The 13,065-nt window shown below is 42.1% G+C and overlaps 1 protein-coding gene across 1 annotated transcript in view; it reads right to left on the bottom strand.

Annotated features, from left to right (window-relative positions):
• The window catches only part of TMPRSS15 (transmembrane serine protease 15), a 399,115-nt gene that overhangs the window by 167,881 nt on the left and 218,169 nt on the right, over window positions 1–13,065 (bottom strand). The window contains exons 14-15 of the mRNA XM_077294014.1: window positions 6,329–6,418; window positions 371–496 (exon numbers count right to left, since the gene is read on the bottom strand). Of these exons, the coding sequence (XP_077150129.1) occupies window positions 371–496; window positions 6,329–6,418 (216 nt within the window). The remainder of the gene's footprint in view (window positions 1–370; window positions 497–6,328; window positions 6,419–13,065) is intronic.

The following is a 13,065-nucleotide window of genomic DNA, read 5'->3' as shown; positions in this document are numbered from 1 at the left end:
CACATAAACATGTACATTCTCCATTTTCTGATGCCATTATTTTACTGCGTTAACATGCAATACACCACGAGACTTTCAGGTTATCTATGAGTTTCACATCTTCTGAATGATAATTTGCCTACATGCCTCTTCTAAGAAGTGAGCAAATCAAAGGAGCGCTGAACTTTATGACCTGCTTTTTATGAGTTGGACGTTCAGCGGCAAACTCTGCACTTCAGTGTCTGGTGGTTTGTTTCAGTTCTTCATCAGTGACAGCATGAAATCTAGCAGCTAACTGTTACTTTGTAATATTTCATAGCACTCACAAGAAATCTACCGTATACAACAAAAGCTTCGGAAACCAAGAACTCAGCAAAGAATGGATACTTGCCCAGCAACAAGGAATCTGATCCTCTGCCGTCTCTCACTTCGACAACATCATATATATTCTCTAGATCAAATACTTGAAAATGCAGCTGGATATTGTGTCCTTCAGCTGCATTCAGATACCATATACCTAGCGAAAAAGAAAAAGGAAACTAGATATAATAATAATATTTATTTAAAAGAACGTTTAAATCTACAATTTTATTTTTAACCCTGTAAACTTTTCCATATTTTCTTACATTGCACCCACAAATTAAAATGTATTTTATTAGGATTTTTTGTGATATACCAACATAAAGTAGCAAGTATTTGTTAAGTGCAAAGGAAATGATACAGGATTTTCTAAATATTTAAAAAATATAAATCTGAACATTGTGACGTGCATTTGTATTCAGCCCCCTGTAGTCTGATAACCCTTAAATAAAGTCATGAGTGGCAAATTGTAACCACAAATCACATAGTAAACTGAGTCTGCTTGTGTGTAATTTATTCTCAGTATAACTACAGCTGTTCTGTAAAGGCCTCAGAGGTTTGTTTGAGATAATTAGGGATCAAATAGCTTAAAGAAAACCAAGAAGCACATCACTAAGGTAATGGATAAAGTTCTAGAGAATAGTAAAGCAGGGTTAGGTAATGAAAAAATAGCTCTGAACACCTCACAAACTATCCAATCCATAATTCAAAAATGGAAGTGATATGGCACAAATGCAAACCTACAAAAGTCGTCCACCTTAACTGACTTCTAAAGCAAGGAGAACACTAATTAGAGAAGCAGCCAAGAGGTCTGTGGTCACTCTAGAGGAGCTGCACAGATGCCTTCAGGTGGGAGAATCTGTACACAGGACAACAATTAGTCATACACAAATTTCCAAAAGGGTAACAATGTTTAGAACTTTTGGCTTTCAGGCTGCATATCTCATCAACTACTGCTCTCAACATGAGACTATCATCATTGTATAGCCATACTGGAACACTATATCATCCTTTTCAAACCCATAGTACTTGAATGTACGAAGTAAATCATCTTGTAGGAAACTCTCAAGCTCAGCATTGCGAACACCATTGATTCTGGTTTAGTATCCAACACCTTTGGCTGTGAAACAACCCCATATCATAAGGCTTCCTCCACTAAACTTGACAGTTCCTTCAATTTCTCAATCCATTAACCCCTTTTTCCCTTGTTTCTTCCAGATCCATTTGCACCCATCAGAGACTAGTCTATTGACTTTAATCTCATTGCTCCAAATCTACCGTTTCCAATCTCCTACTGTCCACATTTTGTACTTGTTTTAAAACGCGAGCGGATACTTTTTATGATGAGTTGAGGCTTAAACACCTTTTTTTGTTTACCACTTCAGACTCAGGTTACATGGCTCAGACACTGCATGCATGAACGTCTGTTATCTCACTATTACGAATCAAACAAGCCACCTGCACGGCTGTCTTTTCCAAATGGATAGACCTTGTGATGAGCCAACTTGTTTGGCTCTGATATTCTGACATTGTACAGAGACTCTGGTGTGGGCAGGGTTAGCTGTGGTGTGGACAGAGTTAGCTTTCTCAGCTCTGCTGCATTTCTACATCTAAAAACTCTGTATCAGAACGGCTGCACCAGGAAAACTAAGCAATACAACTTTGGATTCAGAGTCTCTTTGTCTACATCATGCTGCTCTTAGATGAGTGTACTTTCTGGCAGATTCTCTTTAAGGATTTCAGCAGTATAGATTATGGAGCATCCTGCTTTATATTCTTAGTATGGGGTAAACATTAGGTAGCCATTGGGACCCACATTGCCTTGCACAAATACTGGCATTTGATGCCTATTCAAATTGATGGCTATCCTAAAACAAACCTATTACATAACTACTGTACAGCATGTAACATTTGGTCAACTCTGCACAATTTCTCTGCTTTGTTATGATATCTTTTGGAAAACAGCATATGTTTTCTGTGAAACAATCGTCCCCCAAAACTTTAATTATGAAAGATAAAACAGTAAATTATGCTCAGACATTTCCCATCATTCTCATTTTCACGAGAAAATCCTTTGTAGCAGGGAAAATTTACCTAACAGAGTAATGAATATTTTGTATTCAATTATCAGGACTGAATCCGAAAAGAAGACAGGCACATCAATAGTTAACTCTAGTCTACGTCTACACATTTTGCATAAACCTCGCACTTTTTCTTTCAGAGACTTTTTGTTGAAAACGAATGATAAAAATAATAGGTCTACAAAGGTTAGAGCACCACGTCAGTGCTTATTCCTTCATGTAGTTGAAGGATCTTTAAAAAATAAAAAATAAAGAGAAAACTTTCTGGATTGTTAGAATATTAGTATTTTACTGCCAGAGACTTGTCAGCTTTTTTGAAAAGTTAATTGATGTTAAAAACTAAGTTGTAGTCTTTTATTCCAAACAGTACGTTGCAAAAACATCCCCATTACCAAAGAGAAGAAAAGGACTGCGAGGTTATTACTCATTATTATTGTCAGTGGCCGGATGCTGTTTTTAATTTTTTTATTTTTATCCCAACCTCACTCATTATAGCAGAGAATAATTTAGTTCATATTGATGGACTGGTTAACAAATTTCATCATCTAAAATATAAAGGATTTGATAGAATGTGGAAGTCTCGGATACAACTTAATTAGCTTTTCCAAAATATCTTCTCTCATGCTGATGTGGAGAATGTATTACCAGAGACTGTTTTGTAATTATATGCTTCCGCACTCAGCTGCGGCACGGACATTCTTCAATATATCACAGTTTGAATGGCAAGGGTCTACGTGCTGCTTCAGTTTTTCCTATCTATCTTCCCTTGTGTATCCAAAGTCTTCTCTCAACTCAAAAAGTAATACTTTAAAGGGATACTACTAGTTGGCAGAAACCTTCTGCTCATTCTACTGTATATACATATTAGATTAAAGATGGCAGAACTCATCTATTTCAGTGTGGGCTTGTGCACATGATCGTATTTTCAGTTCAAGTGTGATCCAACAAAACGTTGGATGGCACTTGGACTAATGTTATTCTATGAGACCATTCATATGTCTGATTTTTTCCTCGGACTGACTCGGTCCAAGGAAAAATTCTCAGCATGCCCAAGTTGGATCCAATTATTGGACTGCACTCGGCAATTCAAGTCAATGAGTTGTAAACATGGGGCTTCCCTAGAATGGCATCTGATTTTCTCCGACTGGCAAGATGGAGAACATTTTTTGTCCATCAACACATCCAACAAAATCAGATCACACTGTGATCAAACTCTGATCAAACTCTCATGAGAGTTGATTAGGTTTGATTAGCATAATGGGCTTGATTCTTTTGGATACTGTTGTGTGACCCAAGCTGAAGATTGCCGATTATCTGATGTACGGATATCTCCTTACTCTCCTCCAACAGATGATGTAGCAAGAGAGAAGAATTGGGCAGTTTGAACTAAAAGCCTGATCCTTTTCTTTCCCATCTAGATAAGTCACTGGCAGAAGTATCTGGAAACAACTTGCTCTTCTTTTTCAATGAGAATACATGAACTGAGCCAAGAGCTCATTTGTATGGGGAAGTTAACAGAGTCGTCAGCTAAGCAAGGTGCACAGGTATCTTTAGACTTTTATTCACAGTGTGTTGCTTGCACTTATGAATAAAGGAGTTGTCAAGCCTTAGGTTACAAGTCTGAGATCAGTCTTTGTGACTGCTGACATGTGAATCCTCACGTTGCACTCACTGCGTGCTTTGAGGATTCTCCAGTGCTGGTGAAAGGAGCTGCAGGTGCATAACCACAAATATGTGATTTGCATACATGCAGTGACGTGTCAACTATATGTACAGAGTTTGTTTGAATCCACATTTATTGATTTAGGTCAGCTACAGTCTAGTCGGAATGTGGCCGGAAGCATGGAAGTCACATACTTGTGCTTACATGGCACCGGAAAATCCTTAAAGGGAGAAAGTGGGTGGGCTGTGAGGATACTCAAGTCTGCATAGAATGACTGCAGACTAATAACCTAACTTGAAAACTGTAAGGTTGCATCATGAATAAGAATGATTACTCTAAAAAATTACAGTGGAAAAGAAGGTACTTAGCGCCAATTGGCCAATATATGTGAGCCCAACTGCCAACGTCAAGGCGTCCCTCAAAGTTGAGTCCCTGTCCTGATATGTCACTTCTTCTTGGCAAAAAAGCCTTCAATATATGGGTCAGGAGTGGACCAGCTTACTACTTAAAATCACCTATGACTGATGGGAGTAGTAGTGCATATGTCCAAAAAGGGTTTGATACAAATAGAGAAAAAGAACCAGCACATCTAAGTTAGTGTGAACAGGTGCCAACCAATCTAAAAATATATTAGCCAATCTATGCTCTAAGTACCTTCTTTTCAGCTGTAATTTTTTAAGGGCAATTTTGCAGATTCATATTTCGTATATACATTAAATAGCATTTTTTCTTTTTTCCCCATTTTCTATGGCAGTAATGCAGTTTCAATGTTCTAGAGTAGTCATACAAAGTGCAACCTTATAGTTTTTCCAAGTTATATTTTTTTTTGGTCAGCACCTGTTCACACTAGCTTAGATGTGGTGGTCTTTATTCTTGACTTGTAGCCTAAGGGTACCGTCACACAGTGAAATTTCCATCGCTGCGACGGCACGATTCGTGACGTCGCAGCGTCGTATGAATATCGCTCCAGCGTCGTAGACTGTGGTCACACTTTGCAATCACGGCGCTGGAGCGATGCCGAAGTCCCCGGGTAACCAGGGTAAACATCGGGTTACTAAGCGCAGGGCCGCGCTTAGTAACCCGATGTTTACCCTGGTTACCAGCGTTAACGTAAAAAACCAAACAGTACATACTTACATTCCGGTGTCTGTCCCCGGCGTTCTGCTTCTCTCCACTGTGTAAGCACCATAGCCGGAAAGCAGAGCGGTGACGTCACCGCTGTGCTCGCTTTCCGGCCGGCAGGCGCTCACAGTGCAGAGAAGCTGAGATGCCGGAGGACTGACACCGGAATGTAAGTATGTACTGTTTGGTTTTTTTACGTTTACGCTTGTAACCAGGGTAAACATCGGGTTACTAAGCGCGGCCCTGCGCTTAGTTACCTGATGTTTACCCTGGTTACAAGGGAACACATCGCTGGATCGCTGTCACACACAACGATCCAGCGATGTCAGCGGGTGATCAAGCGACAAAAGAAAGTTCCAAACGATGTGCTACGACGTATGATTCTCAGCAGGGTCCCTGATCGCTGCTGCGTGTCAGACACTGCGATATCGTAACGATATCGCTAGAACGTCACGAATCGTACCGTCGTAGCGATGGAAATTTCACTGTGTGACGGTACCCTAAGGCAGGACAACCCCTTTTACAGTTAATTCCAGTAGAGAATTATAGCCCAGGCATGAAGCTGGCAAAGTGTCCATACCTCCTTTGAAAGGGTTGCAGATAAAGGACAGAAGTTTACATTACGCTCCACACACAAATGTATCCAGTGCCAAAAACATTAAGTTCATAAGTTATTTGGCCGTCATCAAAAGATAAGTTCTCTAATGTTACACTACTACTATTTATATTGGCTTTCTTTACATTGAGTATTCATTGCTGCAAACTGCCATACATTAAACTTGCACCTTCTTTTTGGCATATCCTATTACTAATTCAATACAATAGAATCTTATCTTGAACTATTTATGAGCCTACTGTGAGTGCTTCTAAAATAGTACTGTAAAGTGTATTCTATTAATACAGAACATTTTAGAAAGTTAATTAAAATTTATTTATCTTGTTAAGGTCTTCCAAGAGCCATAACCAGTTACGGATAACATAATGACTTTATTCTACAATTTTGCTCAAAAACCCAATCACCTGAAAAATGACAAATGCTGATTTCCTCGTTAAGGTTTATTAAATATTTGATATTTAAAAGTTCATTATATAGAATAAAAATGGCGGATTTGCTGTAACTTACATGATGCAAGATTGGGATAGTTCTGTGGGTAGTTTGGAGAACTAAATGTACTGTTTGGTTCCCATAATTCGACAGGTCCTCCACAGTTTGCTATGGAAAAAAAATATTAGTTACTTTGGTTTATTTTAGAGAAGTACATTACAAAAGGTAAATTGTTTTTTGCTTTGTAGATTTAAAGGTTTAAAAAGTTAATGTCTTAAGCAACATCTGGTGACCATCAACCTTGTGCCTATACTCTAGCCTTATTTCTATTGCTTTGAGCTGACTGCAAATGTCCTTAATAAATTGTGTGCCATATGATGCTTAAAGGGAAATTAAGAAATTAAAAGAGTTGTCTCATTTCCTGAGATAAGTACAATTGCAAACCGCCTGTAAAAACAAGCAATGTTTAAATCTACCTTGTGATAAAAACTCTCTCCATTTCCAATAACAGAGGTTACTCGCCACCTCTGCAGTCTATCGAAGGTGGTCAGTTTCCAAAGCATGGAACTCATGATTGCAAGCTATTTGCTTTAAAGTGTACTTGTCATGTCCCCAAATGATACTTTCCTGCAGATATAGAGACAATGCTGTCTGGCCACCTTACTGAAAGTTCAGCTACTGGGAGAAAATTAACTTCAATCCTCCTGGCAGCCATTGGCTTTCAATTCCAAAGGCATTGTCATGCAACTGGGTCTAAATCCTTGAGTCTGTGCTTTACGGTCAGCTTCTTTGTCTGCCTAGCCACAGCAAATACAACTTTTATCTGAGTGTTTAGTTTCTGTTATCCTTACGTCAGTCTTTTTAGGGTAACAGATGTTTTCATTTACTAATTTGTCTCCCTATCACCTTTCAGATGCGGTTTTATATACTTTCCCCGCTGGTATTTCCTGCTGGTGATAGTCTCATTTGGATGTCCAGCCATACTACTGTAGTTTAAGCCAATCAGTGAAAGAAAAAATAGGGTCTATCGCTCTGCTGTTTATATTTTTTACATTTCCTCTCTCTTCTGTTTCTCTTCAGGAAGTAGGCATCATATTTTCTACGTACTTAATCCTGTATTTTCTATTTTGTGGTTTATTTTACTTGCTCTGGGATCTTTTTCTGTTCAGCACACTTTCCCTTCTGTAGGTAATTTGCACTCTGCACTGCCCTCCAGTTCTTTGGGAGGAACATGAATCATTTGATGGCCTTTCAGGTAGAATAGGTCTGAGTTGACCAGCAGGGTCAGTTGCAGTTTTTAATGTTTTATCTATTTTCCTGAGTGAGTTGCTACATTATCATAACAGTTGTCACCAGAGCGTCACAGTACATGTAGCTGGAGTGGCTGTAAACAAATCATGGCGCTTTGATTACCAGCTTGATCTGAACAGATGTGCCGTAGTATTACGTGTCCATCAAAATTAATTTCCTCAAGGTAGCTATTCTTCAGTAAATTTCAGTAAAGTGGCCGGACAACATTGGAATACTTTTTTTGCAAGCTATGTTCAGAAGCTGACCAGATTGTTGGATCTGACCGGATCACTGCAGTATCTCTGTGCTATTCTGATGCTGCAGTGGCAAAGCTGCCACTGCCTACAGCATGGTAGAGTACACAATTTGAACCAGCAGCATGAGCATGATGCCAGACCAAACTGTCAATCTTCAGTGTTATGACCCCAGTGGACAGGGTCTCAGAGGAACGTGTAAGTCTGCGAGATTCAAAAATCCAGCTCATAGGGCTGTGGTAACTGGGTTGACCAAATAGCTACTCCTAACGCCAACACTAGAAGTAGCCGGGGATCATGCCTACGGTGAACGCTAGATGACTCGCGCCAGCCGGAGAATCTAACTACCCCTAGGAGAAGAAAACAAAGACCTCTCTTGCCTCCAGAGAAAGGGACCCCAAAGCAAGATACAAGCCCCCCACAAATAATAACGGTGAGGTAAGAGGAAATGACAAACACAGAAATGAACCAGGTTCAGCAAAGAGAGGCCAGCTTACTAATAGCAGAATATAGCAAGATAACTTATCTGGTCAACAAAAACCCTATAAAAATCCACGCTGGAGATTCAAGAACCCCCGAACCGTCTAACGGTCCGGGGGGAGAACACCAGCCCCCTAGAGCTTCCAGCAAAGGTCAGGATACAGATTGGAACAAGCTGGACAAAAATACCAAACTAAACAAAAGCAAAAAGCAAGGAAGCAGACTTAGCTTGAAATACAGGAACCAGGATCATAGGACAAGAGCACAACAGATTAGCTCTGATTTCCACGATGCCAGGCATTGAACTGAAGGTCCAGGGAGCTTATATAGCAACGCCCCTGAACTAACGGCCCAGGTGAGGATATAGGAAAAGACAGAAGCTCCAGAGTCAAATCACTAATGACCACTAGAGGGAGCAAAAAGCAAAATCACAACAGTACCCCCCCCTTAGTGAGGGGTCACCGAACCCTCACCACGACCACCAGGGCGATCAGGATGAGCGGCGTGAAAGGCACGAACTAAATCGGCCGCATGAACATCAGAGGCGACCACCCAGGAATTATCTTCCTGACCATAGCCCTTCCACTTGACCAGGTACTGAAGCCTCCGCCTGGAGAGACGAGAATCCAAGATCTTCTCCACCACGTACTCCAACTCGCCCTCAACCAACACCGGAGCAGGAGGCTCAGCAGAAGGAACCACAGGCACAACGTACCGCCGCAACAAGGACCTATGAAACACGTTGTGGATAGCAAACGACACAGGAAGATCCAGGCGAAAGGATACAGGATTAAGGATTTCCAATATCTTGTAAGGACCAATAAAACGAGGTTTAAATTTGGGAGAGGAAACCTTCATAGGAACAAAGCGGGAAGAAAGCCACACCAAATCCCCAACACGTAGTCGGGGACCCACACCGCGGCGGCGGTTGGCAAAGCGCTAAGCCCTCTCCTGTGACAACTTCAAGTTGTCCACCACAAGATTCCAGATCCGCTGCAACCTATCCACCACAGAATCCACCCCAGGGCAGTCAGAAGGTTCCACATGACCCGAAGAAAAACGAGGGTGGAAACCAGAGTTGCAGAAAAACGGCGAAACCAAGGTGGCGGAACTAGCCCGATTATTAAGGGCAAACTCAGCCAACGGCAAGAAGGTCACCCAATCGTCCTGATCAGCAGAGACAAAACACCTCAAATAAGCCTCCAAAGTCTGATTAGTTCGCTCCGTCTGTCCAATAGTCTGAGGATGGAAAGCAGACGAAAACGACAAGTCAATGCCCATCCTACTACAAAAGGATCGCCAGAATCTGGAAACGAACTGGGATCCTCTGTCAGACACAATATTCTCAGGGATGCCGTGCAAACGAACCACGTTCTGGAAAAACACAGGAACCAGATCGGAAGAGGAAGGCAGCTTAGGCAAAGGAACCAAATGGACCATCTTGGAGAAGCGATCACATATCACCCAGATAACAGACATGCCTTGAGACACCGGAAGATCAGAAATGAAATCCATGGAGATATGTGTCCAAGGTCTCCTAGGGACAGGCAAGGGCAAGAGCAACCCGCTGGCACGAGAACAGCAAGGCTTAGCTCGAGCACAAGTCCCACAGGACTGTACAAATGACCGCACATCCCTAGACAAGGAAGGCCACCAAAAGGATCTGGCCACCAGATCTCTGGTGCCAAAAATTCCTGGGTGACCTGCCAACACCGAGGAATGAACCTCGGAAATGACTCTGCTGGTCCACTTATCAGGCACAAACAGTCTGTCAGGTGGACAAGAATCAGGCCTATCAGCCTGAAATCTCTGCAACACACGTCGCAGATCTGGAGAAATAGCTGACAAGATAATACCATCCTTAAAAATACCAACAGGTTCAGCGACTCCAGGAGCATCAGGCACAAAGCTCCTGGAAAGAGCATCGGCCTTCACATTTTTTGAACCTGGTAAATACGAGACAACAAAGTCAAAACGGGAGAAAAACAATGACCAGCGGGCCTGTCTAGGATTCAGGCGTTTAGCAGACTCGAGATACATCAGATTTTTGTGATCAGTCAAGACCACCACACGATGCTTAGCACCCTCGAGCCAATGACGCCACTCCTCAAATGCCCATTTCATGGCCAACAACTCCCGATTGCCCACATCATAATTTCGCTCCACAGGCGAAAACTTCCTAGAGAAAAAGGCGCAAGGTCTCATAACAGAGCAACCAGGGCCTCTCTGCGACAAAACGGCCCCTGCTCCAATCTCTGAAGCATCCACCTCAACCTGAAAGGGAAGCGAGACATCAGGCTGGCACAAAACAGGCGCCGAAGTAAACCGACGTTTCAACTCCTGGAAAGCCTCCACGGCAGCAGGAGCCCAATTAACCACATCGGAGCCCTTCTTGGTCATATCCGTCAAAGGTTTCACAATGCTAGAAAAGTTAGCGATAAAACGACGGTAGAAGTTAGCGAAACCCAAGAACTTCTGAAGACTCTTAACTGACGAGGGCTGAGTCCAATCAAGAATAGCTCGGACCTTGACTGGGTCCATCTCCACAGCAGAAGGGGAAAAAATGAACCCCAAAAAGGGAACCTTCTGTACACCAAAAAGACACTTTGAGCCCTTGACAAACAAAGAATTTTCACGCAAAATTTTAAAGACCATCCTGACCTGCTCCACATGCGAGTTCCAATTATCAGAAAAAAACTGAATATCATCCAGATAAACGATCAAAAATTTATCCAGATAGTTCCGGAAAATGTCATGCATAAAGGACTGAAAAACTGAAGGGGCATTAGAGAGCCCAAAAGGCATCACCAAGTACTCAAAATGACCTTCGGGCGTATTGAATGCGGTTTTCCATTCATCCCCTTGCTTAATGCGCACAAGGTTGTACGCACCACGAAGGTCTATCTTGGTAAACCACTTGGCACCTTTAATCCGGGCAAACAAGTCAGACAACAGCGGCAAAGGATACTGAAATTTGACAGTGATCTTATTTAAAAGCCGATAGTCAATACAAGGCCTCAAAGATCCGTCCTTTTTAGCCACAAAAAAGAATTCCGCACCAAGATGGGAAGAAGACGGACGGATGTGTCCTTTCTCCAGAGACTCCTTGATATATGAACGCATAGCGGTATGTTCAGGTATCGACAGATTAAACAGTCTTCCCTTAGGAAATTTACTGCCTGGAATCAAATCTATTGCACAGTCACATTCCCTATGAGGAGTCAATGCACTGGACCTGGACTCGCTAAAGACATCCTGATAATCAGACAAATACTCCGGAACTTCCGAAGGCGTAGAAGAAGCAATAGACACAGGCAGGGAATCCTCATGAATACCACGACAGCCCCAACTAGACACTGACATAGCCTTCCAGTCAAGGACTGGATTATGGGTCTGTAACCATGGCAGCCCCAAAACAACCAAATCATGCATTTTATGTAGAACGAGAAAACGTATCACCTCGCGGTGTTCAGGAGTTATGCACATGGTAACCTGTGTCCAATACTGCGGTTTATTTTCTGCTAATGGCGTAGCATCAATACCCCTAAGAGGGATAGGATTTTCTAATGGTTCAAGAATAAAACCACAGCGCTTAGCAAATGAGAGATCCATAAGACTCAGGGCAGCACCTGAATCTACAAACGCCATGACAGGATAAGATGACAGTGAGCAAATCAAAGTTACAGACAGAATAAACTTAGGATGCAAATTACCAACGGTGACAGGACTAACAACCTTAGATATACGTTTAGAGCATGCTGAGATAACATGTGTAGAATCACCACAGTAGTAGCACAAGCCATTCCGGCGTCTATGAATTTTCCTCTCATTTCTAGTCAGGATTCTATCACATTGCATCACATCAGGTGTCTGTTCAGACAACAACATGAGGGAATTTGCGGTTTTGCGCTCCCGCAACCGCCGGTCAATTTGAATAGCCAGGGACATGGTATCATTCAGACCTGTGGGAATGGGAAAACCCACCATAACATTCTTAATGGCCTCAGAAAGGCCATTTCTAAAATTAGCGGCCAGTGCACACTCGTTCCAATGTGTCAGCACGGACCATTTCCGAAATTTTTGGCAATACACCTCAGCCTCGTCCTGGCCCTGAGACATAGCCAGCAAGGCTTTCTCTGCCTGAATCTCAAGATTGGGTTCCTCATAAAGTAAACCGAGCGCCAGAAAAAACTCATCAATATCAGCCAATGCCGGATCTCCTGGCGCCAACGAAAAAGCCCAATCTTGAGGGTCACCCCGTAAGAATGAAATAACAATTTTTACTTGTTGAGCAGAGTCTCCAGACGAACAAGGTTTCAGGGACAAAAACAATTTACAATTATTCCTGAAATTCCTAAACTTAAATCGGTCTCCTGAAAACAGTTCAGGAATCAGAATCTTGGGTTCAGACCTAGGATTTCTGGTAACATAATCTTGTATACCGTGCACACGAGCGGCAAGCTGGTCCACACTTGTAATCAAGGTCTGGACATTCATGTCTGCAGCAAGCTTAAGCCACTCTGAAGTAAAGGGGAAAAGAAAAAAAAAATGAGAGAGGGAAAAAAAAAAAACTCAAAATTTTCTTTCTTATAATCCCACTTCTGCAATGCATTAAACATTTAATACTGGCCTGGCATACTGTTATGACCCCAGTGGACAGGGTCTCAGAGGAACGTGTAAGTCTGCGAGATTCAAAAATCCAGCTCATAGGGCTGTGGTAACTGGGTTGACCAAATAGCTACTCCTAACGCCAACACTAGAAGTAGCCGGGGATCATGCCTATGGTGAACG

The sequence above is a fragment of the Ranitomeya variabilis genome, chromosome 3 (assembly GCF_051348905.1).
Source record: "Ranitomeya variabilis isolate aRanVar5 chromosome 3, aRanVar5.hap1, whole genome shotgun sequence".
NCBI lineage: Eukaryota > Metazoa > Chordata > Amphibia > Anura > Dendrobatidae > Ranitomeya > Ranitomeya variabilis.
This window is presented reverse-complemented; position numbering and strand designations above follow the sequence as displayed.